The following is a 27,457-nucleotide window of genomic DNA, read 5'->3' on the forward strand; positions in this document are numbered from 1 at the left end:
CCTAGTGCACTGTACATCAATGCACATGGGTCCTAGTGCACTGTACGTCAATGCACATGTGTCCTAGTTCACTGTACATCAATGCACATGTGTCCTAGTTCACTGTACATCAATGCACGTGTGTTCTAGTGCACTGTACATCAATGCACATGTGTCCTAGTGCACTGTATATCAATGCACATGTGTTCTAGTGCACTGTATGTCAATGCACATGGGTCCTAGTGCACTGCATATCAGTGCACATGGGTCCTAGTGCACCGTACGTCAATGCACGTGGGTCCTAGTGCACTGTATATCAATGCACATGGGTCCTAGTGCACTGTACATCAATGCACATGTGTCCTGGTTCACTGTACATTAATGCACATGTGTTCATGAGCACTGTACATCAATGCACATGGCAATCCAGTGGAAATCAACCATTTAGATGGAAGGTAGCCCTGGACATCAGCTGTAAACCTAGGATCCACTGAGTTACCGACACTGCCATATTTGATATTGTGCTTAGTTCAGCAACAGTGTCTGGTTTTACTGGGATTCCAGCATTCTGCTGGTAAATCATCTCTATGGCACTATACCCGACAGATCTGGCCCCATCCAATTCAACAGAGATTCTCTGCCTGCACAATGGGGAAGTCAAGTGAGTCAACAGGTCAGGCGGCATCTGTAGAAAGGCAAACAGAGTTAACGTTTCAGGTCAGAGACCTTTTGTCAGAGAACCTCTCTCCACGTACACTGCCTGACCAGCTGAGCATTTCCAGGTTTCCAGCATCTGCAGTTCGTTTAAGTTTTTACATTCAACTTTTGTACATTTTTTAAAGTTCCGTATCTGTTTTAATGAGTGTTATTTTTAATTTCTTTCATTATTTACACAGATGTTGTTAGCCTCTAAATATCATTGAATATCAGAGGCATATAAATATTATTGAAGTGCTTCACAGCTTTGGCACAAGGCCAAAGTTCCTTGCTCAGCTTTCCCTTCTAACAGGACCCGTTGCAGTGTTGCAGAGGCAGGGACTCAATACATCGCCACCTACCTGTTTACCCTTGTTGCCCAACATCTGAGTGCGGGGGGGGGGGGCGGTGGTGGTGGTGGGGGTGGATGGGCAGCAAAACCAGCTCTCCACACCTGGCACAGGTGAAAGTGGACCACAGACCGGCCCAGGAACATCTGGCCCCAGATGTGTCATCAATGTCTATTGCAGAAGTCCTGATAATCCGGAGGGAATCCTGAAGCTAATGTACCTCAGAATCTGCTTGGCATTTTATACTGGAAAGCGTAAGCTGATAGGTTAGGTATTCTTCTTTTAAATCTACTCAAAGATGGAGGGGTGAAAGGAACAGTCACACCTCTTGTACCTGTGCTGTGGTACAGTCAGGCCACCTGTACCTCCCTCCATTTGTCCACAGCTTTCCCACATCCTGTGAACCACCAAATATCTTTACATTCCAGCCTTGACAATTCAAGTTGATGCTCCCCTTCACCGTGCATTCCTGCTGGTTTTGATGTTCCTTCCAAATATTTTTCCTGCTCTCTTTTTTGTACCTCCTATGATGGACATTATTTCCTTCGGTTCCTTTCCCAGCCTGCTTCATTTCCACATTCCTTTACATTGTGAACTTCCCTCCACGTGACTAACTCCACAAGCGGAACCGTTGGTTTTTTGTGGATATGTGCTTCTTCTGCCGTATTCCAACTACTTCTTTGCATACTCCTTGCTGTCGTAAGTTTATCCACTGCAACCAAATTCACTTCAAGTTCTTTAGAAGTTTACCTCACTTAATTTTAAAACTTTGCCTTGAAACGTTGCACTCTTGTTCAAATCTAATATCCATCGTTTGGTCGCTATTTACAAGATGCTCCCTTGCCTCCAGTCCGTTCATGAATTTTGGTTTATTTCTCTGGTACGGGACGGTTCCTCGTCAGTTCTAAGTTTTACGTGGGGAGTAACTTGTGTCTGCTGATGAGCACTAAACACGTGCAGTGTGTGGGCTGCCTCCTGACCCACACATTCATTTCCACCGAGTTCAATAGAATGGATTGAGTGGTGGGGAGTCTGCCAATACTTGAGTCACTGTGTCCCAAAACGCTGTCCTGAACACGCTCTATAAATCTGACCTTCAGCTGCTTCTCACAGCCTTATGTGAAAATGATCATCTCTCCTTCCACGAACATTGTTTTTGCTCCATCTCTGGTCTTCATGTTTTATGGGTGTACCCACACCTCAGGGACTGCAGCAGTTGAAGAAGGCAGATCACCGCCACCTTCTCAAGGGAAACCGGGGATGGGCAATGAAATGCTGGCTCAGCCTGTGAAGCCCACTCCCCTTGAATGAATAGATAAAAAACGTCCCCTTCTTGCCCCAGTACCTTTCTGTCATCAGAGTACTCCCATTGTAGCCTTTCCTGATAACCTGCTCTCTCTTCCTGAAATTCCTTCTTTATTCTGCTGTTTTTGTATCTTTTATCAATATCAATTCTCCCAACTTCTCTTATCTCCAAATAATGGCATGGGTTGGAATTTTGAACTCCACTTCACGGTCAAGCTTATACAGTAAAACCGATAATTTGGCGAATTTTCTGGGTTATTGGATGTTAGTCCCTGTTATTTAATTCACTTTTGTCGAAGACCTTGTGGGGGTATTGCAATTAATTTCCCAGCCAACTAGGTGAGTTTAAAGGGATCACTGGAAACAGGACCCTGGTCAGTTGAAAGGGAATGCAGGAACTGGGGCCCTGGTGAGTCGGAACGGGAGCGTGGGAACTGAGTCCCCGTGAGGGGAAGGGAACCGGAACTGGAGCACTAGCAAGTCAGACAGGAGCAGGCAAACATTAACTGGTGAGCCAGATGCCAAAGCATTGGGATTTCCAAACGGACGGAAATCAAAGCTTTACTATAACTAGCTCTCTACATCATCTACTAAACATATGCTTAAAGATGAATTTGATCTTCCAACTCCCTTATTTTGTTTCCAGTGCTCAGTATGTTGTTGCACCAGACACAGTTGAGTAACTGTTCCCACCAAACATCAAGGTCCTATTGGTGCTTCATGTTGGACGACTGTGAGCCAATATTCTGTGAAATCCAGAATAATGAGAAGTGATCTCATGTTAGGTGTTTGTTGAGTGGAGGTTTCTCCAGCAGGATAGTCTAGGTTATTGGGTGCAGGGTTGGGGGAAATCAGACTCTCAGGATAAGGGATCTACCAGTGAGCATCAGGGTTTATGTTTGTGGATAGTGGGACAATTCCCCCTCTTGTGATAGATATTCTCACCAGTATCACTGGTATAGCCCCTTTGATTTAGCTCATTCTGTTAAAACATAGAAAGATAGAACATAGGAGCAGGATCCAGCCCCTTGTGTCTCTCCCACTATTTGAGGTAATATTGGCTGGTTATCCACTTCAATATTCAGTTCCCACCTTTACCCCATGTCCCATGATCCATTTAGCATCTCGCTCCTTCTTGACTATATTTAATGACTTGTTTCCCACTACCTTCTATGTTGGAGGATTCCACAGGTTCACCTCTGAGTGAAGAAACCTATTCTAAATGTCATACTTCATACCCTGAGACCGTGATCCCTGATTCTAGACCCACCAGTCAGAGGAAACCTCCTTCTTGCATCCAGTCTGTCCAGTCCTGTCAGAATTTTGTACACTACATTCTTCAAACTCTAGTGAATACAGGCCTGATTGGCCCAATCTTTCCTCAAGTGTCAATCCGCCAACCCAGGATTAAGTCCAGTAAGCCTTTGTAGCACTCCCTCCATAGTGAGAACATCCTTCCTCACAGAAGTACAAACTCAGACATAAAACTCCAGAAGGGGTCTCATCAAGGCCCCATACAGCTGCAGTTCAACACCTTAGCTCCTGTACTCAAGTCCTCTTGCAATGCTGGTCTGCACCTGAGCACCTGCTTTCAGTGACCAGTGCAGAGCACACCCATGTCCCATTGCACTTCCACTTCCCAATCCCATTCAAACAACAGATTTTACATCATATAAGTCAGTGATAATGAATCTAATTCTGATCCTGATCCCGTCCTGTTTTTAGAATCAAAGTAGATAACCTCACAATGATGCCGGAGGAACTCAGCAGGCCAGGCAGCATCTGTGGAGGAAAGCAGGCGGTCAACGTTTCGGATCAGGACCCTCCTTCAGGGCTTTTCTCCACGGATGCTGCCTGGCCTGGTGAGTTCCTCCAGCATCATCGTGTTTTTCATCTAGATTCCAGCATCTGCAGTCCTCTGTTTCTCTGGATAACCTCACGTTGATCCACCTTACACTGCATCATTGACCATCCACTTCCCACTCACCCAAACTGTCGACATTACAAGTGGAGCCTCTTTTCATCCCCACAGCTCACATTCCTCCCCCAGTTTTGTGTCATCCTCAAACCTGGAGACGTTACATTTAGTCCTCTTATCCAGATCATTGTTGAATATGTGAGCAGTGGGGGCCAAAGCGCTGATCTCTGTCACTGCCTGCTACCTGAAAAGTGCACATTTATTCCGTCTCCCTGTTTCCTGTCTGTCATCTGGTTCTCCTTCAATGCCAGTACAGAATGCCTGATCGTATCTGCTTTAGTTTTGCAAACTATCTGCTTATGTAGAACCTTATCAAAAGCCTTCTGAAAGTCCATGTACATCATGTCCACTGGTTCTCCTTTACCTGGTAGCATCTTCAAAAACTTCCATGATTTCCCATGATGGTACAGAATTCAGGTTAAGACTGAGGATTGGAAGAGTTTCTGGTGTGTTGTAGATCTTTGGAATTCTCTATGTCAGAGGACTGTGAAGGTTGAGGCATTTAATATATCTGAGATCCTAAGATTGGGGAACCAGAGTTGGAGATGTCGTTGGACTCTACAGAACTGCAGAGCAGGTTCGAAGTACTCCAGTTCTGCTCCTATTTTTTATGTTTATGCATCCCATAACTAACATAAATCCTTCCGCACAATATTGAAATCAGATGTTTTATATCTGAAATTTTGCTTCTCACTGTTAATGCATTGAGATGATTATGAAATCTTGTCCAGGGTGGAAAATTTGGAATGGATGGATTATATGAAAAATCTTGTTGCTATGTACAGAGAAAACAGCTGGCACCTCCCCAAACGTAGCCAAGATCCGCCTGTTGCCAAGGTATTGCTTAAAAGAAGGCAAGATAAAGGATTCTGGATTCTCTAAAATGTGTTGTAATCTACTTAACTTTTACTCAGTTATAAATGTTGATGTATTCATACAAAAATTCAGATGTGGGCAGCGAGTTTTGTAGGCTTGATGAGGTAAAGCAGATGTAGGAGGGGAGTTAAATGCTGCCGGGTTGGCTACCTGGCATTGGAGGCCTCAGGGTTCTGTACTGGAGCCCAATGAGAGGCATTGCGCCACTCATTGAGAGTTCGGCCACAACTGTCTCGATACCTGAACAACCACAGTTGCTAAGTCCGTTGTTTGTGGGATATCCAAAATATCTACGGTCACCTTGAGGACTTTGGCATTCCGTGTGGGGAACTAGGGGCAAAAGCTTGAGGTGGGAACAAGGCAGAATTGTGCTCTACATATTTATGTACATTGTGGAGGTGGAGGTGAGCCATTGGCAAACGTTACTGCTGAGCATATTGCTTACCTGGGTCTGTTTAACAAGACTTCTTGCCTCACCCTACATATTTTGCCTGACCAGCTGCCAATTTCTGGAAACTGTTAACAGGCATCTTAGAACAACAGGTCTATGGACTAAATGCCATGAGTTTAAAAGAGTGTGGAGGAACAGAGGGACTTGGGTGGACATGTGCATAAATCCTTAAAGGTGGCAGGGCAGGTTGAATAGGAATTAGCAAAGCAAATGGGATTCATGAATAGGGATAAGGGCAGGGAAGAAAGATTGGACCTGTAAATAAAAATAAACACAGCAAATTCTGTAAATGTTCAGTAGCTCAGGCAGCATCTGAGGAGGGAGAAACAGAGTTAATTGTTCAGGTTGTCTTGCTGCCTGACCTGCTGAATATTTACAGCTTCTGTCTTCTTCCAGTTTCTACAGTTTTTTTTACATTTTGGTATGTGTACAAAACACCGGCTGGGGCTCACGTGTGGGATCACCTCTCTTTAGGAAGGGTCCGAAGGTCCTAAAGAGAGTGCAGAGAGGAGTTCTAGAGTGGCTTCAGGGAAGAGAAGTTTCAGTTCCAAGGTTAGACTGAATGACCTGGGTTTGTTGGGAGGAGATCTGACTGAGATGAACAAAATCAGGATTGTTTTGGGGAGAAGAGATGGGGAAGGCTGTTTACATTAGTGGGTAGTTGCAGGACAAGGGGATTTAGATACAGAAGGAGATATGAGCAGAAGGTTCTTTATTAGTGAATAGTTGGGATCTGGAACTCGCAGTTTGTAAGAATGGTGTATACCAAATCCATGAGATTAGATTTTTGGATCATTGGGATCTCTTCTGGGGAAGGTGGGACCTGTACAGAGAGGACGGGTTACACCTGAACTCGAGGGGGACCAATATCCTTGCAGGCAAGTTTGTTAGTGTGGTTCGGGAGGGTTTACAAGGGGGATGGGAACCGGAGGGATAGGTCAGTGGAAGAAGTGCACGGAGTAAAGCCAGAACTAACATGTAGAGAGGCTTTGAGGAAGGAGAAGCAGAGCACAGGGTATAAAAGTAAGGTGGATGGGCTAAAGTGCATTTACTTAAATGCAAGAAGCATCCGGAATAAGGGTGATGAACTGGGAGCTTGGATAAATACATGGAACTATGATATTGTGGCTCTTGCAGAGAAGTGGTTATCACCATGGTGGCAACGGATACTGAATATTCCCGGATTTCAGTGTTTTAAAGAGATAGGGAGGGGGGGAGAAGAGGAGGAGGGGTGGTGTTACTGGTCATGGATACTATTACAGCTGCAGAAAGGGTGGATAATGTAGCAGGATCCTCTCTAGAGTCAATATGGGTGGAAGTTAGGAACAAGAAAGGAGCAGTTACTCTACTGTGAGTATTCTATAGGCCCCTGGTAGCAGCACGGATACTGAGGAGCAGATCGGGAGGCAGATTTTGGAAAGGTACCAAAATAACAGTGTTGTTATCATGGGAGACTTCAACTTCCCAAATATTGATTGGCACCTGCTTAGTACCAAAGGTTTAGATGGGGCAGAGTTTGTTAAGTGTGTCCAGGATGGATTCCTGTCACAGTATGTTGACAGGCCGACTAGAGGGAATGCCATATTAGATGTAGTATTAGGTAATGAACCGGGTCAGGAGACAGATCTCTCAGTGGGTGAGCATTTGGGGGACAGTGACCACTGCTCCATAACCTTTAGCATTGTCATGGACAGGGATAGGAGCAGAGAGGACGGGAAGATATTTAATTGGGGAAGGGCCAATTATGAGGCTATAAGGCTAGAACTTGGGAGTGTGAATTGGGATGACATTTTTGAAGGGAAATGTACTATGGAGATGTGGTTGATGTTCAGGGATCTCTTGCAGGATGTTAGGGATAAATTTGTCCCAGTGAGGCAGAGAAGGAATGGCAGAGTGAAGGAAACATGATTGACAAGAGAGGTGGAACATCTAGTTAGGAGGAAAGAGGCAGCATACATAAGGTTTAGGAAGCAAGGATCAGATAGGTCTCTTGAGGAATATAGGGTGGCAAGGAAGGAACTTAAGAAGGGGCTGAGGAGAGCAAGAAGGAGACATGAAAAGGCCTTGACGAGTAGGGTTAAGGAAAACCCCAAGGCATTTTTCACTTATGTGAAGACCAGAAGGATGACGAGAGTAAAGGTAGGACCGATTAGGGATAAAGGTGGGAAGATGTGCCTGGAAGCTGTGGAAGTGGGTGAGGTTCTCAATGAACACTTCTCTTCAGTATTCACCAAGGAGAGGGGTCTTGATGACGCTGAGGACAGTGTTGCTAAGCTTAATATTCTAGAGCATGTGGATATCAAGAAAGAGGATGTGTTGGAGCTGTTAGAAAATATTAGGACAGATAAGTCCCCGGGGCCTGACGGAATATTCCCCAGGCTGCGCCGCAAGGTGAGGGAGGAGATTGCTGAACCGTTGGCTAGGATCTTTGAGTCCTCGTTATCCACGGGGATGGTACCGGAGGATTGGAGGGTGGCAAATGTTGTCCCCTTACTCAAAAAAGGAAATAGGGATAGTCCAGGGAATTATAGACCAGTGACCCTTATGTCTGTGGTGGGCAAGCTGTTGGAAAGGATTCTTAGAGATAGGATCTATGGGCATTTAGAGAATCATGGTCTGATCAGGGACAGCCAGCATGGTTTTGTAAAGGGCAGATCATGTCTCACAAGCCTGATAGTGTTCTTTGAGGAGGTGACCAGGAAGATTGATGAGGGTAGTGCAGTAGATGTGGTCTACATGGATTTTAGTAAGGCATTTGACAAGGTTCCACACGGTAGGCTTCTTCAGAAGGTCAGAGGGCATGGGATCCAGGGAAGCTTGGCCGTGTGGATTCAGAATTGGCTTGCCTGTAGAAAAAAGAGGGTTGTGGTGGAGGGAATGCATTCAGATTGGAGGGCTGAGACTAGTGGTGTCCCACAAGGATCGGTTCTGGGACCTCTGCTTTTCATGATTTTTATTAATGACTTGGATGAGGGGGTAGAAGGGTGGGTTGGTAAATTTGCAGATGACACAAAGGTCGGTAATGTTGTGGATAGTGTAGAGGATTGTTGAAGATTGCAGAGGGACATTGATAGGATGTACAGCTGGGCTGAGAAGTGGCAGATGGAGTTCAATCTGGAGAAGTATGAGGTGCTACACTTTGGAAGGACAAACTCCAAGGCGGAGTACAAAGTTAATGGCAGGATTCTGGGTAGTGTGGAGGAGCAGAGGGATCTGGGGGTTCATATCCACAGATCCCTGAAAGTTGCCTCACAAGTGGATAGGGTAGTTAAGAAAGCTTATAGGATGTTAGCTTTCATAAGTCATGGAATCGAGTTTAAGAGCCGCGAGGTAATGATGCAGCTCTACAAAACTCTGGTTAGACCACACTTGGAGTACTGTGTCCAACTCTGGTCACCTCATTATGTGGAGGCGTTGGGAAGGGTGCAGAGATTTACCAGGATGCTGCCTGGATTGGAGTGTATGGATTATGAGGAGAAACTAAGAGAGCTAGGGCTTTACTCTTTGGAGAGAAGGAGGATGAGAGGAGACATGATAGAGGTTTACAAAATATTAAGAGGAATAGATTGAGTAGACAGCCAGCGCCTCTTTCCCAGGGCGCCAATGCTCAGTACAAGAGGGCATGGCTTTAAAGTAATGGGTGGCAAGTTCAAGGGAGATATCAGAGGGAGGTTTTTTACCCAGAGAGTGGTTGGTGCATGGATTGCGCTGCCTGGGGCAGTGGTGGAGGCAGGTACGTTGGTCAAATTCAAGAGATTACTGGATAAGCATATGGAGGAATTTAAAATAGGGGGATATGTGGGAGGAAGGGGTTAGATAGTCTTTGGTGAGGATTAAAGGTCAGCACAACTTTACAAGTTTCTGTATTATTTGGTGTCATGTAACATATTCATTATAATATAACAACATTGCTAATCTCCTAAATTTTCCTGGTGAAAATCGAAAATCCACAGGTGCTGGAAATCTAAAATAAAAGCAGAGAATGTTGGAAGCACTCTCAGCAGGTCAGGGAAGGTTTGTAAAGATAGAAGTATTGAAATTAATGTACTTAGGATGGAATCTTGAAGGTCAGGGAATACAGGGTTAATGGGTAACAGGACATATCACAGGGCAAGATATTGGTGGAAGATGTTTAGAGGAGTGGGAGTTTAGGCATATGTTAGAATGTCCAGAAACCAATATAAGACTGGGCATCCAGTGCTGGTAATCAATGTTAAGCAGAATTTATTTCCCACCTTCTTATTGGATTAATTTAGGTTAGCATGGACATGGTGGGCTGAAGGGCCTGTATGCTGTATGATTCTATGACAAAATTGTGGGCCGAAAGGCCTTTATTGTGTTGTACTGTTCTATGTTCTATGAGGACTTTCAAAAAGGAGTTGGATAATTAGTCGGGATACAGGGAAAGGAGGCACACTGATAGGATGGTGAAACTAATGACCAGCATGGACCCCATGGGCTGAATGTCCTTCGTTGAGCTGAAACCATTCGATGATTCGGTGGTGAACAGTAGGATCAGTGTTCCATCTCCTCAAACTTGGGTCTGAGAAGCAGAGGGAAAACAGAGTGTGGTGAACAACTGTAGTGAATGTCAGGCAATTTAGAAACAGAAATCAAAACAAAGGGAATGAAAGGAAGTTCGGATGACCAGAGAAAGGAAACCCAAAAAGAAATCTAATGACGCAAAATTTCCAGCATTGATTTACAACAACTTATTCCATATCAGCCCCTTTAGTGAAGTGAACGTCCCAAGAGGCGAACAGCGAGGCTGTGGGTTGTGCAGTGACTATGTGTGCTGCTGATCTCCCTGAGATGGAGGCAGTTGCTCGGGTGGGAAGGGTGGGGTCATGGACGGACTTGGCAACTATCTGTAGGACTGAAACATCTGTGGCAGAGAGGTTGAACGGCAGGGAAAGATTGCAACACAGAAAAAGGCCATTCTGTCCTTCAAGGTCATGCCGTCACCCAGGAGAACATAGAAGAGTCAGGCATGTATGCAGGCTCTTCGTCCACCATGTCTGTGTCGACCATGATGCCACTTCAAACTAATCCCAACTGCTGCACGTGCTCCGTACCCTCCACCCCTGCCTGTCAGTCCAAATGCCTCTTAAATGTTGCCATAGTATCTGCTTCCACCACCTACCCTGCCAGCATGTTCCAGGCACTCATCGCTCTTTGTGTAAAGGACTTGCCCCAAGCATCTCTTTTAAACTTTCCCCACTCACCTTAAATCTATGTCCTCTAGTATTTGACATCTCCACCCTGTATAAGAAACTCTGACTGCCTACCCTGTCTATGCTGCTCATAATTATATAAACTTCCATCAGGTTTCCCCTCAGCCTCCGATGCTCCTGAGAAAACAATCCGAGTTTGTTCAACCTCTCCTTATAACTCATACCCTCTATTCCAGGCAACATCCTGGTGAATCTCTTCTGCACCCTCTCCAAAGCCTCCACATCCTTCCTGTAATGGGGCAACCAGAACTGCACACAATTCTCCAAATGTGGCCTGACCAAAGTTTTATGCAGCTGTAACATGACTTCCCAACCTTCATACTCAATGCCCTGAGAGGGATGAGGCAAGTATACCTTACGCCTTCTTTACCACCTTATCTACTTGTGTCGCCACTTTCAGGTAACTCTGGACTTGCTCCCCAGTGCGCTAAAGGTCCTGCCATCTACTGTACACTTCCCTCTTTCATTTGACCTCCCAAAGTGCAACACCTCACACTTGTCTGGATTAAACTGCATCTGCCATTTCTCTGCCCATATTTCCAACTGATCGATATCCTGCTGTATCCTTTGACAAACTTTCTCACTATCCTCACTACTTTTTGTGTCATCTGCAAACTTGTTAATCAGTCCACCTACGTTTTTGTCCGAATCATTCATATGTGACACAAATAACAGAAGTCCCTTGTGGAATACCACCGGTCACAGACCTCCAGTCAGAATAACACCCCCTGCCACAATGGAGACACAAGAGACTGCAGGTGCTGGAAATCTGGAGCAACACACAAAAAGCTGGAGGAACTCAACGGGTCAGGCAGCATCAATGGAGAGAAATGGACAGTCGACGTTTCCTTCATCAGGAATTCTGGATCAGCCTACCGTGGGGGACCTTGCCAGATGCATTACTGAAGTCCATGTAGATGACATCTACTGCCCTGCCGTCATCAATCATCTTTATCAACTCCTCAAAAAACTCAATCAAGTTTCTAAGACGTGACCTCCCCCTCACAAAGCCATGCTGACTATCCCGAATAAGTCCATGCTTTTCCAGATGTGAGTAAATCCTATCCCGAAGCAAACCCATGTCAATGTACCTGCATTTTCTCCATAACCCCCAACATTACTCCCTCTTGAACTTGACTGATTCTGTTTCCACTCCTCTGCAGGGATTCCCAGACCCTCAGCATTGCGTTTTGCCTCATATCCCCCTCGTACATTAGGTCAAACCTTCAGGTTGCCCTTCGAGTCGCACACCGTTCTGACTCGGAAATATATGGCTGGTTCTTCATGGTCACTGGGTGTAAATCCTGGAACTCCCTCCCCAACACCGTGGGAGCACCTTCACCCCAGTAACAGACCCATCTTCGCAAGGGCCGTTAGCAATGGTCAACAATGCTCCTGTTACCAGCACAGCCCAAACCCCAAAAAACTGTTGTGACTGTCCACCTCTGTCAAATCTTCCCTCAACCTTCTTTACTCCAGAGTGAACTACCTCAACTTCTCTGGTCTAACCTTGTTGAGACCTCACTTCTTGGAGGTAAGGCTGGAGAACTTGGGACTACCGACCAAGAGATGACATTTGGAAAGCAGAGGGAGGGTTTTGCCATTAATGGGTGGCTCAAATACTGGGGACGCACGTTGAATATTTTGGGTGAAAAATAGAAGGGGGAGACGAGGAAATCCTTTTTATTTTGTAGTCTGGTGACGATCTGGGTCTCACTGTCTTAGTGACCCAGGTTCGATCCTGAGCTCTGGCACTGTCAGTGTGGAGTTTGCACGTTCTCCCTGTGACCCAGTGGGTTTCCCCAGGTGCTCCGGTTTCCTCCCACATCCCAAAGGCGTGCAGGTTGGTAGGTTAACTGGCCGCTGTAAATTGCCCCCCATGTAGGTAGCTGGGAGAATCAGTGGCGGGGAGGAGGTGTTAAAGGGCATGTGTGAAAGAATAGGTTACCGGGGAATAATTGGGGAACTGGGGTTGCTCTGAGAGCTGGCATCAACTCGATGGATCAAATGGCCTCCTTCGTTGTCATAATAGAGTCTAAGGTCTGCAGAGGTGCTGTAAACAGAGTTACCAGGACCTTCCAAAGCAGACGGGATGGACCATTCAGGGCAAAACTAACTTGTAGGCCAGTGGGAAAAAGCAGGTGATTGGGTCTGAATGGATCCTCGTTCAGGAGTTAGCGCAGGGTCAGTGCGCAGGGTCAGTGAGCAAGGTCGGTGCGCAGGATCAGAGCGAAGGGTCAGTGTGCAGGGTCAGTGCACAGGGTCGATGCGCAGGGTCGGTGCGCAGAGACAGTGTGCAGGTCAGTGCACAGGATCAGTGTGCAGGATTGGCGTGCAGGGTCAGTGTGCAGGGTCAGTACACAGTGTCGGTGCACAGGGTTGGTGCGCAGCGTCAGTGCTCAGGGTCAGTACGCAAGGTCAGTACGCAGGGTTGGTGCGCAGGATCAGTGTGCAGGGTCAGTGCACAAGGTTGGTGCGCAGGGTTGGTGCACAAGGTCGATGCGCAGGGTCAGTGTGCAGGATCAGTGTACAGGGTCGGTGTGCAGGGTCAGTGAGCAGGGTCGGTGCACAGGGTCAGTGTGCAGGGTCGGTGCACAGGGTCGGTGCGCAGCGTTAGTGTGCAGGTCAGTGTGCAGGGTCAGTCTGAAAGGTCAGTACACAGGGTCAGTGCGCATGGTCAGTATGCAGGGTTGGTGAGCGGGGTCAGTGCGCAGGGTCAGTGCGCATGGTCAGTGCGCAGGGTCAGTGTGCAGGGTCAGTACACAGGATCGGTGCGCAGGGTCAGTGCGTAGCGTCAGTGCGCATGGTCGGTGCGCAGGGTCAATGCGCAGGGTCGGTACTCAGGGTTGGTGCACAGCGTCAGTGCGCAGCGTCAGTGCGCAGTGTCAGTACGCAGGGTCAGTATGCAGGATCGGTGCGCAGGGCCGGTGCGCAAGGTTGGTGCACAATGTCGATGCGCAGGGTCAGTGCGCAGGGTCAGTGCGCAGGGTCAGTGTGCAGGGTCAGTACACAGGATCGGTGCGCAGGGTCGGTGCACAAGGTCGATGCGCAGGGTCAGTGCGCAGGGTCAGTGCGCAGGGTCAGTACTCAGGGTCGGTGCGCAGCGTCAGTGCACAGGGTCGGTGCGCAGTGTCAGTGCGCAGGGTCAGTACGCAGGGTCTGTGTGCAGGGTCAGTATGCAGGGTCGGTGCGTAGCGTCAGTGCGCAGGGTCAGTACGCAGGGTCGGTGCACAAGGTTGATGTGCAGGGTCAGTGCACAGGATCAGTGCGCAGGGTCAGTGTGCAGGGTCAGTCTGCAAGGTCAGTACACAGGGTCGGTGCACAGGGTTGGTGCTCAGCGTCAGTGCGCAGGGTCAGTACACAGGGTCAGTGCGCAAGGTCAGTACGCAGGGTCGGTGTGCAGGGTCGGTGTGAGGGGTCAATGCACAGGGTCAGTACCAGGGTCGGTGCGCAGGGTTGGTGTGCAGGGTCATTGTGCAGGGTCGGTGAGTAAAGTCGGTGCGTAGGGTCGGTGCGCAGGGTCAGTGCACAGGGCCGGTGCGTAGGGTCGGTGCGCAGGATGGCTCTTTCTATGATGTGTGGCTAAACTTTCAGCTCTACGTTATGGACAATTAATACAACAACTCGGTGGAGCTCACGGGGAGGCCGCAGGTAACAGCTGTCTTCACGGAGCAACGTCTGGTCTTTTGCCTTTCATGGGGCATCTCCCTTTTGCCCATGTGGGGAGCCCAGTGGTGTGTCAGGTAGTGCTGCTGCCTTGCAGTGGTTGAGGCGGTGTTTGATACTGACCTCGGGTGCAGGATATGCATGTTCTCCCTGTGACTGCCTGCACATCTGTCCTGGGTGTTCTGGTCTCCTCCTGGAGCCCACAGGTTTGCTGGTTGGTAGGTGAATTGGCTGCTGTGAATTCCTTCAGGTGTCGGTGAAGTGTGGGAGAGACGGTGGGGAGAGGGTGCCGTTGATGGGGATGGGGGAGGGAAGGAGTGGGATCCGAGAAGATGTTGCCTGATTGTCTCTGAGGTCTCAGTTGTCGGCAGGGCCTGTGTCCAACCAAATGTTTGCCTGCAGTGAACTCAGGCTCAATCTGTTTTGCTGCGTCTCTGTGCAAGCTTCAGTTTCCTAAGTCCTCGCTCAGTCGAGATGTTATGGAGCCAACATCTTCTGAGAAAGGATGGGTGAGTCAGACATTGAAAGCTGCCTTCCTCTGAAGCATTCTTTGACACTTCTTTCATTTGGCATCTTCTGGTGTGTTTGATAAATGCCAGAAAGAAGGAAATCCTTTCACACACAAAAGAGATAAGTTGGTGTTTGTCACATATGTTGGAGCAGGGAAATAGAAAAGGAACTGCAGCTCACTCAAACCAAAGGTGCTCATCCTATGTCGGTTTGGATAAGAAATGGGAAATAATGCCTAGAAATTGGAATAGTCATTTTTGGTCCATCAATGGGTTAGTGCGTTTTGCCCTGGTACTGAATAGGGAGATGCCAAATGAACCATAACATAGAGGTGTCATTGCTTTAAGAAACTGTTCTTGTGGATTGATTCCCTTAAACAGCGTTAAACCTTGACCAGGGTGAGGGAGAGAGGCAGCAGGCAGACCCAACCATAGCAGCCAGGCAGTGTTGTTAAAGCCTTAACCTCTTGGCAACCTGAGGGCATCAGTGAGGGGAAGGGGGAGGTGTGAAATCGGGGAGGGGAAATTATTGCTCCAGTAATTTAGCCACTGAAACACAAAACGTGTTTCTTTGAATGTGTTTCATGTGTGAGAAGAGGCTCAAGTGATGTCTTGCCAAATGCAACATCTAGGCCTAAGTTTCTTGCTTGCACTTCATCAAAGTTCTGCAACAGGAGCTTTTGACTGGCACATGTTGTAGTAGCCCAGCTTTCAAAACTCAGGGAGGCTTAATATTTTTGATCAAAAAACAAACATCTGCAGAATGAATCAGGTTTAAGGATACTACCAGAATTCACCAGAAGTGGAAAAAAATAGAGACGTAACAAATGTTGAGCAACACAGAGGGAGGGGGATGGGGGAAGAGATAATACAAGCAATTTGTCATCCAATGGCAGGCGGGAGACATCAAGGGACAGTTTAATCTGTAATTGTAACAATAGTTATTGTGAAGTGAGGAATTCCTTGTATTTTTCAATTTGTCGTTAGCTTATTTTGGACATTAGAAATTTCAGTTACTCAGAAAAAAGGCGGCTCGGAGAACCGGTGAAAATCACTCAGAAGTTGATGTTTGGGGAAATGGTAATACAGCACCACTCAGTGGCTACATGGTGCAATTACAGGGATCGACGTTGAGTAGCTTTATTTACATCCTGTGAATAGACCAATATATAATTTATGAAAGTTTTGCACAAAAGCATACTATAAAGGTATCAACAGAACAGAAGATTTTTTGCCAAGGGAGGTGAATAATTAGAATCTTCAATTCTAATTGTGGTTGTTCTGTACCATTTATTCCAGTATTCATTGCCTTATAGAACAGACAATAAAGCACACACATTACACAAATACAATAAAGCACATATTGTCTTCAGCTCTCAATAATTTCCCATGAATCACAAAAGTTTTCTGTTTCAGCCACAGTCATTAACTAGTTCTGAAATGCAGACAATTACCTACTCCTACCAGACTCAGCAAAGTGAAGTTCGGTTTGTGCGATGATTCGTGCACGGAGAACGATCACACGGGATTGTGCTTCAAGAAGGGAAAGTGCAGTAGTTTTCTCTTTTCTGAAATCATTCTCTCTTGGAATTGACCAACCCAGATCAATCTGTTGTGAGCAGGTCACTAAGATAATGGATTAACTTTCCAGGAGAGATGAACAGTTTATGTCGACATTTCATCTCCCCTCACAGATGCTGCTCGACCCGCTGAGTTCCTCCAGCAGATTGTTTGTAGCTCCAGGTTGCAGCATCTGCAGACTCTTGTGTCTCCAAGATAACAGCCAAGGTTGACAACAATAAACTTGAACAATGGGTTCAGGACAGATTTGGATGCATTTCTAGTGTAGTGGCTGGGGGAAGACAGATTGGTAAGGAAAGCCTTTCTGAAGTTCAGGATACACTGAAGTTATTTATAACCATTGAAGGACTGTTGTAATGTAGGATACACAGCAGGAAAGTTGCTCAAGGCAGGACTCTCAAACAACAATGAAATAATGGGCAGATAAACTAGTTCTAGTCGTTAATTGGAGAATATATATTGGATTAGCACCATGTTCTCTGAAAATGTGAGATCGGACTTTTCACATGAATTGAAGGGAAGGGACAGGGACTTTACTTGATGTCTCATCTAAAAGACCAACTCTGCAGCACTCCTTCAGCACTGCACTGGAATATTATCTGGAACTCTTTGTGTTCACATCCCAGAATCCATTCCCAGGAATGGGCATCCTTCCCTCTGATCAGAGCTGATCCCATTTATACAAAAATATGAGGTATTTTGGATCTAATGGCCCTTCTAAAAATAACACGTTGCTGGGCATCCTGGAGAATGCTTCATGATTTATGCAGGAAGGTTTATCTCATTAAAATAAAAATTGTCAATAATTTACTAGCTGTAGTGAATCAAACTAGATCATCCAGGTTCAATATCGTATCAACTAATCCAAAAGCCAAGCTGACATGATTCCTAAAACCCAGCGTATTCTGGCATGCAAGATTGGGCTGATATGTAATGAAGAATTTCATATATTCAGTTCAGGACTGGATTTGATTAGCCGAGGAGATCTGGGAGGAATTATCGGGAGTATCTTTGAGAAATATATGTGCAGCAACAGAGTGGGAAAAGGTGTGTGGTGGTGCTGTAGTGCTGTAGGACATTTCTAAATGTGGGATAGATTTGATTGACAATTGGTATATTGCTACCATTCATTCATACATCTGTTTAATTACTCATTGACCTATTGCACCCATTGGATATTATGTTAATTGCAAAGTAATTATTCTTTATTTCAAAATAATGCAAGACTAATAAAAGTAACCAAAGTTTGCATGTATAGTGCTTTCCCAAACTCAAAACATCCAAAAGTGTTTTTGCAATGGAATCACTGTTGTAATTGTCTGGCTCACAGGAAGCTCCCACAGACAGACCAGTCGATTGGGGGGTAGGGGATCAATATTTATAATCGCATTCCTCTTGAAAGAATTCATTCTAAAGCCGTGGAATTTCTCACCCCCTTCACTCTTTTCCAATTTACAGACATCTGAAATTTCACTGCTTTGGTAGAAAATCAGCCTCTGTTTGTGCTAAATGCAAGATGCAGGGATGAAATTGAAGTCAATGGAAGTGAATTTCAGACGTGACGTCAACTTGCTCAAGTTACTATTTTGAACATTTAGAATTAATTTCTTGGAATTAAATTCAAGCCCCCCAAAATTTTTTGACTTTGGTCATCAGTTCTATTTTTGGTCAACGTTACCCCCCATTCTCAAAATCTTGCAATGTAAGTACAAAGGACTAAATGACATTTTTCTGGTAATGTATCCCTGTACATCGAGTCATTGATCATGTATGCACTATACTGTAAGATGTAGCTGCATAAAATTTTGATTAGGCTGCATTTGGAGTATTGCGTGCAGTTCTGGTCACTGCTTTACAGGAAGGATGTGGAGGCTTTGGAGAGGGCGCAGAAGAGGTTCACCAGGATATTGCTTGGATTAGAGAGTAGCAGCTATAAGGGGAGAGGTTGGACAAACTTGGATTGTTTTCTCTGGAGTGTCAGAGGCTGAGGGGAGACCTGATAGAAGTTTATAAAATTATGAGAGGCACAGGTAGGGTAGACAGTCTTTTTCCCAGGGTGGAAATGTCAAATATTAGAGGGCATAGCTTTAAGGTGAGAGGGGGGAAGTTTAACGGAGAATTACGAGGCAAGTTTTTGTTACACAGAGAGTGGTGGGTGCCTGGAATGGGCTGCCGGGGGAGACAGTGGAAGCAGATACAATATCAACATTAAACAGGTAGCTGAAGAGCCATGAAATAGAGGGACACAGACCATGTGCAGGCAGATAGGATTAGTTTAAATTGGCATCATGGTCACCACAGGCATTGCAGACTGGGTCCATCTGAGAAACTTTTCCCCATAAAAGCAGAGGGCATGGGTTTAAGGTGAGGAGTAAGTGGGCCCGAGGGGATCTGAGGATCGTTTTCACCCAGAGGGTGGTTGCAATCTGTGACAGATTGTCTGAGAAGGTGGTGGAGGTCGCTCTCACAACACTTAACAAATATCTGGATGAGCAGTTGAATCACCAAGGCAGGGAGTCATAGAGTCAAACAGCACTGAATCAGGCCCTCTGGCCCAACAGGTCCATGCCGACCAAGTTGCCTGTCTCAGCTAGTCTCATTTGCCTGAATTTGGCCTGTATCCCTCTAAGCCTTTCCTGTCCTAAGTGTCTTTTAAATGTCATAATTGTACCCGCCCCTACCACTTGCTCTGGCAGCTCGTTCCATTTACCCACCACCCTCTGTGTGAAAAGTTCCCTCTCAGATCCCCATTCAGTCTTTCACCTTTCACTCTAAACTTGTGCCCTCATGTTTTGGACTCCCCGACCCTGGGTTATGGAGAGGTTCCATAGAAGGTTATGGACAAGTGCTGGTAGATGGGATTGGTGTAGGTGGGTACTTGATTGTTGGCATGGACCTGGTGCCATGAAATATGTTGTTGGGCCACAGATCACAGTCTGTAGGTCTATTTACCGAACAGTGCTGTGAAGGACAGACAATAACAAGGTTCCAACAGTTGAATAAGGAAAAGAAAAACATCTTCATTTTATCAAAGTCAAGTGCTGAATGCAAGAAAAAAGCCAGACAACAGTTTGTAGTCTGAGTGTGTGTGTGTGTGTGTGTGTGTGTGTGTGTGTGTGTGAGTGTGTGTGTGAGTGTGTGTGAGTGTGTGTGTGTGTGTGAGTGTGTGTGAGTGTGTGTGTGTGAGTGTGAGTGTGTGTGTGTGAGTGTATGTGAGTGTGTGTGTGTGTGAGTGTGTGTGTGAGTGTGTGTGTGTGAGTGTGTGTGAGTGTGTGTGTGAGTGTGTGAGTGTGAGTGTGTGTGTGTGTGAGTGTGTGTGTGTGAGTGTGTGAGTGTGTGTGTGTGTGAGTGTGTGTGTGAGTGTGTGAGTGTGAGTGTGTGTGTGTGAGTGTGTGTGTGAGTGTGTGTGTGTGAGTGTGTGTGTGTGTGCATGCGCATGTGCGTATGTGTGTATGTACGTTTGTGCGTGTTTGCGTGCACATGTGTGTGCATGTGTGTATGTGTGTGTGCATGAGTGTGCACATGTGTGCGCGCACGCATGTGTGTGTGTGTGTGTGTGTGTGTGTGTGTGCATGCACACACACGCGTGCAAGCCATGGTCATGGTCTCTGCCCATTTCCAACACACCGCAGACTGGAAAATCGACAGTGACGTAGACCCTGTCAGAATCTAAACATAAATATAAACTGGCATTCAATAGTTTTCTGATGGGTACCAGTAGCGAAGTGAAGTCCTTCTGTGGACAGCAGTGAGCAGTGGAGGGAATAAATCTCTTCAGCAGCTGGGAAGTGTGAGGGTGAAAGTAAATGTGTGGGGAGATCGGGTCACTGGGTCACAGTTCCAAAGTCTGAGGTGAGCGGCAGGTGAGGCTGGCGATGATCCCTTTACCTGTTGGAGCAAGGTCAATGGACCAACACTTGGGGCTCAGTACACAAGACGGGCAGAAAGGTCTGACTGGGAATGCAGAGCTCACCGGAGCACGAGCTATCAACACAGCATACAGGAGGTTATAAACAGACACAAAGACTCTGGATACTCAAACAGCTTATCTTCAGATCAGCTGTGGGAAGAGAACGGTGTTGCTGCAGCTGGAGAGCAGAACAAAAGAACAAAACCAAAGTAACAGAGGTTGTGTGACAGATGTAGACGGCCACGGAGCGAATACGATGCCCTGCAAATGGATGAAACCGCAGGTTAAGTGTAGGCACAACTGTTGGAAGAGGATGTGCAAATCAAAAGTGAGAATGTACCAAGAAAATGGAAGAGCAGAAATGAAGACCAACACAAAGGAGTCAAAACCAGAATATCCCTGTCATGGAAGATGACAGAAAGAGGTCACATAACAACATAAAACTGAAGCAGAAACAGGTGGCTTGGCATTGCCATTCAGTAGGATCATGGTGATCCAGTCTCGGCCTCAACACCACCTTCCCAGTCTCCCCAGACCTCTCACTCCCTTTAAATGTCTGCTTGAATATACTCAAAGACTTCACTTCCACAGCTCTCTGGGATGGAGAACTCCAAATGCACACAGCCCTCTGAGAGAAGAAATTCCTCCTCATTTTTAACTGGACAACACTTTATTCTGGGACAATGCTCAGAGTTTTAGATACCTCACTAGGGCAAACATTCTCTCCAGCATTTTGTCAATCACTGGCAGAATCTGACATATTTCAGTAAGTTCATCTGCCCTGTGCTCTTCCTGACTCCAATGAGTACAGGCCCAACTTCTTTTAATATGTCAACCCCTTCATCCAAGGAATCAACTGAGTGAACCTTCTCCGTGCTGCCTCCAATGAATGTGTTTCTTACTGAGACCAAAACTGTGGGTAGAACTCCAGGGGCAGTGTCACCAGGGGCTTGTAAAGTTGCATCAAAATGTCCCTACTTTAATACTCCATTCTCTTTCCAATCAAGGGCAACATTCCATGAACCTTCCTGATTACTTGCCATACTTGCAGGCTTATTTTTTGTGTTTTGTGTACGAGGATTCCCCAATTCCTTTATACTGCAACATTTTGTATTCTACCTCCATTTAGAAAATAATTTGTGTTTTCATTCTTCCCCCCAAAGTGGAGAACCTCACACTTCCCCACATTGTACTCCTGACAACTTCTTGCCTGCCCACTCGTCCTCTCCATATCCTCTCGATAGTCTCCACACAGCTTGCTAACCCACCTACCTTTGCATCAGCAGCAGATTTGCCCACAGAACATTCAATCCTTTCTTCCAAACATCAACATTGATGAGAGCTCTCTGAGATCCCAGAACCGATCCCTCTTGTTATTGAGTGCCAGTCCGAAAATGACTCTGTTTTCTGTTAGCCACTCCGCTCTCTGTGGCAACGTCTTGTGCAGAAACCTTACCGAATGCCTTCTGGAAATTCAAGCACAGTATATCGGCTGGATCCCCTTTATTCATCCTGTGTGTTACGTCCACAAAGAACTCCGGCATATTTGTCAAACACGACTTCCCTTTCATAAAGCCACGTGGACTTTGCTTGATTGTATTATGGTTTTCTGAATACCATACCATTGCCTCCTCAATAATAGATCTCAGTACTTTCCCCGTGACAGATACGAGGCTAACTGACCTGTAGTGTCCTACACTCCACCCCTCTTCTTTCTTGAATAGCAACATCACATTAGTGGTTCACGAACCCCCTCCAGAATCCACAAAATCGCGGTAGAATGCATTCAGCACCCCTGCAGCCAATTCCTGTAAACCCTAGGATGCAGACTATCAGAGCCAAGGGATTCGTTGACCTTTAGGTTTGCCTAGCACGTTAATTGTAGTGATAGAGATTGTTTAATGCTCCTTCCTCCCTCTCGTGCATTGAGTACTCGGCAGTACATTGTCTGCCTGTATGGAGAGAGAACTATGAGGAATTGTATGTGGATGTGAGAAATTCCACACAGCATCAAAACAGCTGCACCACCTCATCACAGAGCAACAGAATGGAGAGGTAGCACCTTCCTGCTAAAACAATATTGAGAAAATGATTTAAGATACAATTAGAGTAGTCCATCCAAGTAAAATTAGTTTTTTAAGGAAGGAAAATGTCCGTCACGGGGTATTTCACGTTGTGCACAGGAGTATTTCCCAGGAATGGAAGTGTGAATGAAATCAGTGCTAAAGGGGTTATTAAGGCATTATACATAGAGAGATGTGATACCAACAGCCACGGCGTGCCAGGAATCTGCACCTTCTGTCTGGGCACGTTCTGTACACCACACTGAATCCAATAACCTCAGGTAACCTGGGCACCTTCTGTCTGGGCACGTTCTGTACACCGCACTGAATCCAATAACCTCAGGTAACCTGGGCACCTTCTGTCTGGGCACGTTCTGTACACCGCACTGAATCCAACAACCTCAGGTAACCTGGGCACCTTCTGTCTGGGCACGTTCTGTACGCCACACTGAATTCAACAACCTCAGGTAACCCGGCCTCTGTCTGTATCAGTCGTCCTTCTGTGACATTGGCTCAGTGCGTTCATTTCTCCCCCTCTGGAAGTGGAAGACATGCCCAGCCTGACCTCCGGGTACATCCTCCTGCTCTGCATTTCACAAGCCTTGCATTCTTTGAAATATGTTCTTCTGTCTACATTCTCACTCTCATGGCTGCTCTCATTCTCACTCTCATGGCTGCTCTCATTCTCACTCTCATGGCTGCTCTCATTCTCACTCTCATGGCTGCTCTCATTCTCACTCTCATGGCTGCTCTCATTCTCACTCTCATGGCTGCTCTCATTCTCACTCTCATGGCTGCTCTCATTCTCACTCTCATACATTCTAGCTGCTCCCGTTCACTCATTGACCAGATAACCTTATCCCCAAGGCTGGCCTGGTTTTCCTCTTCTCTCCCAACCCTCCCTGTAGCTCTACAGGTTTCTTTTGTCTCCTTCCCAGTTCTGATGAAGGATTTTCAACCTGAAACGTTGACTCTGTTTCTCTTCCCACAGATGTGGCCTGACGTGCTGCATCTGTCGCCAGCATTTTCCTGTTTCTATGTAAGATTGACCAATTGTTACGTATGAGCATGCTGTGTCACTCACTGGTGCTCTATATTCTGTAGCATGAATATAAATTGTATCAGTCAGCCAAGCACATGACATGTAGATATTGCAACCATACATCTGGACTGAGTAACTAGGTGTGACAGTTACCAGGGAAATGAAATGCACACTGACATCCAGATGAGAGAAAGGATATGAAGAAAATCCACAGCCATAAATCTAAAGCTAAAACTCGATCTAGGGAGACAAATTAACGTCACACCACTCCAGTTATACCAAAAGAATTTCCCTGAAAGTCCAAAATAAGATGGATATCCAAAAGAAAATGTCTTGAAACAAAACAAAGGCATACAGCGGAGGTAAAGTTCTACAACGTGAAATGTCCCAACTCAGTATTGCACAAAGGGGAAGATACACATTCTGTGTCTCAGAGATGGAAGAACTTTCTCTTTATCTGAGAATCACAAACTATAATTTCAATTACCCACAAGATGAAAAGACAACAAAGAAAATTGAAAGTAACATGTTGATTGAAAAGTCCCCTTCAGTGAGCAGAATAAACCCAATTCAGATGTACCGGAGTGTGTTGGTGGGACAGGTGGATACTCTGAAGAACTGAAGATAACTCTGTAGTTGATCCCCAAGGAAACCCAGTCACTGGGCATGAAACGCACCAACTGAACTGACAGTAACACCTGAAAAGGAACTCCGGAGATTGAGCATAAAGTCACTGGACTGACTGACGCTGTGAATTCCATTGTGGTGAGAGAGAAGTCTAATGAAAAGCTCAACCTTAAAAGACCTGAATCGAACAATCCAAAGGGATCGGAACCCACTGCCAACACTGGAAGAAATCACACTGACATCGGCAGAGATTTTGGCAAGTTCGATCCCAGAAATGGGTTCAGGAATGTGAAACTTGATGATGACAGCATTTAACTTACCATGTCGGTGAACCAATTTGCAGCATCTACCTTTTACCTTTGAGTAAGCAAGGACATGTTCCAACAGAAAACTACTGAGATCTCTGGAGATGCAAAGGAACCACAGGCGTAGCAGTCGACACCCAGACCCACAGAATCAATGACAAAGCACACCACTGTCATCTCCTTGAGGCCACAGCTAAAACCAGTAAAGCTGAGCTCAAGCTGAGTGCTGACAATTGCAGCATAGAAGAGGAAGAATGCTAGTTCTTTGAGATAGGTGGAATGTTGCTGAGATGGAGGGACTGCAGCACAGGAAAAAACAAAAGAGTTTTCGACAGCAAATCCAATCCATGAAGTCTTTCATTTCTTACAAGTTGGAAAGAAGGTGTGGATACCAGTGTCCATAATCCCAGGATGCGGTGTGCACAGAGATGGACCTGTTGTACAGCAGGTAAATCAGTCTGCTACTTTATGGTGACTTCATCTGCGGGAACATTTCCAGCACAGCTATTCTTAACTTTTCCTTGGACAGTCCCTCAGGATTGAGGGTGACCTCCTCCCACTCCAGGTCCAAGGTGCCAGATGAAGCTGACGTGGAGTCCACTGGTGTGGTGGAAGTGTTTGATGGGTCTGGTGGTGGGAAGCACTCCTTTTGCAGGTAGATGGGAAGGTCAGACTGGCATGGACTAGATGGGCCAAAGGGCCTGTTTCTGTGCTGTAGTGCTCTATGACTCTCTGAGTTTACTCCAGGGTCCTGTGTGCCCCTGGTGCATAGACTCAAGTTCTCAGTCTTTTCAAACCCTCCTTCATTGACCAGTAATGTAGCAGGAAGTGGGGGGTATTGTACTTTCCCTGAGAGGGTTTGAAAACATCCTTGAATCTATTCCTCTGTCCTACTGGCACTCACTTGCTGTAACAAAGCTTGGTATAAACTATTCTGCTTCGGGAGTCTGGTGTTTGGCATGTGAACGACAGGGCCTGCCTTGTGTAATGAGGACAGGGATGTTGGAGAGGACTTTGAAGTGGATTCGGAAGGTTTTGCAGAGCCACTGTGAGTTGAGGTGTCTGCTGTGGGCAGTCCAAGTCTCAGCAGCAGGTAGGAGGGCAGGAATGGCCGCTGCCCTGCAGACTTTGGGTTTGGTGCCAGACCTGAGGTCATAACTTTCACGTTTTCCTCAGACAGCCAAAGTCTGCACTGCTGTACTGAAGGCGACTGTGACCTTCATCCTTCATCCCACTGTTTGCCTTTGCTGAGAGGTGGCTCCTGAGATGTGGGAAGGGTTCATGTTTTCCCGTGGGATTCTATTGTCGGAGTATGATCATCAACTCAGAAAAACAGGCCCTTCAGCCCAACACGTCCATGCTGACCTTTTTGCCCAACTACACTAATCCCATCTGCCCACATTAGGACTGTTTCCTTCTATGCCTTGTCTATTCAACTTCTTGTCTAAATGTCTCTTAAACATAGTGACTGTATCTGATTCTGCCACCCCCTCTGGCAGCACGATCCAGAAATCAACCCCTCTCTGTGTAAAAAACTTACCCCTCAGATCCCCTTGAAAACTCCGTCCTCTCACCTTAAACCCATGCCCTGACTATTTTTGCTATCTACGCTTCTCATAACTTTATATATCCCTTCACTACAGAAAATAAGCCCAGCCTGTCCAAACTTTCCCCATAACTAAAGTCTTCCAATCCAGGCCACACCCTGGTGAATTTCCTCTGCACCCTCCATGGTGTTGTGCAATGAGACAAGGTTGGTGGAAGACCTTTGTTTTGTAAATGTTAAGTGTAAGGCCCATCCTCTTGTGTGATTTGGTGAACAAGTTGACAATGACCTGGACCGTGATCTCCAAACACAGGAAGAGAGGTATTGTTGCAGCTATATAGGTCCCTGGTCAGACCCCACTTGGAGTACTGTGCTCAGTTCTGGTCACCTCACTACAGGAAGGATGTGGAAGCCATAGAGAGGGTGCAGAGGAGATTTACAAGGATGCTGCCTGGAATGCGGAGCATGCCTTATGAAAGTAGGTTGAGGGAACTTGGCCTTTTCTCCTTAGAGAGACGGAGGATGGAAGGGGGACCTGATTGAGGTATATAAGATGATGAGAGGTATTAGTCAGAGGCTTTTCCCCAGGGCTGAAATGGTGGCCACAAGAGGACATAGGTTTAAGGTGCTGGGGAGTAGATATAGAGGAGAAGTCAGGGGTAAGTTTTTTACTCAGGGAGTGGTGAGTGTGTGGAATGGGCTGCCGGCAACGGTGGTGGAGGCGGATACGATCGGGTCTTTTAAGAGACTGTTGGATAGGTACATGGAGCTGAGAAAAATAGAGGGCTATGGGTAAGCCTAGTAATTTCTAGGGTAGGGACATGTTCGGCACAGCTTTGTGGGCTGAAGGGCCTGAATTGTGCTGTAGCTGTTCTATGTTCTATGTTCTATCTGTTTACGTCAACACAGCTACCAGTATTCCTATCTGAAGGACGCACATTGGCAGAAACAAGGGGTGCCAAGTAGAAAGAGAGCTGTTACAAACTGTCTGGGATGTGAGAAATTCCCCGCATCATCAAAACCACACACCCACTCATCACAAAGAGGAATGTCGACAGCACAGTCAACAGAATGGGGGTGTGAGGCTTTCCTGCCTACGATATTGGGAATAAAATTTAAGACGTTTAATGTAGATAATAGAAGTACAAATATTTTTAAAGACAGAAGAATCATTATATTGTGAGATTGGGTAAGGAAGTATATCTGTTAGGCATAAGTATACTATGTACCTATATCGCATCACTCATTGGTGTGTTAGATTCAATGCCATGAATATCACTGAAGCAAGCACAGAGCACGAAGAACTAGAATAAATACATTTTAAACCACTGATCTCCAT

General features: G+C 46.2%; 1 protein-coding gene across 5 annotated transcripts in view; it reads left to right on the forward strand.

Annotated features, from left to right (window-relative positions):
• The window catches only part of LOC127586357 (gremlin-1-like), a 107,261-nt gene that overhangs the window by 54,316 nt on the left and 25,488 nt on the right, over positions 1-27,457 (forward strand). The window contains exon 1 of one of the 5 annotated variants that reach the window (XM_052044249.1): positions 24,906-25,020. The exons of the other annotated variants lie outside the window; for them this stretch is intronic. Coding sequence (XP_051900209.1) covers positions 25,001-25,020 — 20 coding nt within the window. The 5' untranslated portion in view covers positions 24,906-25,000. Of the gene's footprint in view, positions 1-24,905; positions 25,021-27,457 lie in introns of those variants that run through there. 5 annotated transcript variants of the gene reach the window in all.

Source organism: Pristis pectinata, chromosome 35 (assembly GCF_009764475.1).
Source record: "Pristis pectinata isolate sPriPec2 chromosome 35, sPriPec2.1.pri, whole genome shotgun sequence".
Lineage (NCBI taxonomy): Eukaryota > Metazoa > Chordata > Chondrichthyes > Rhinopristiformes > Pristidae > Pristis > Pristis pectinata.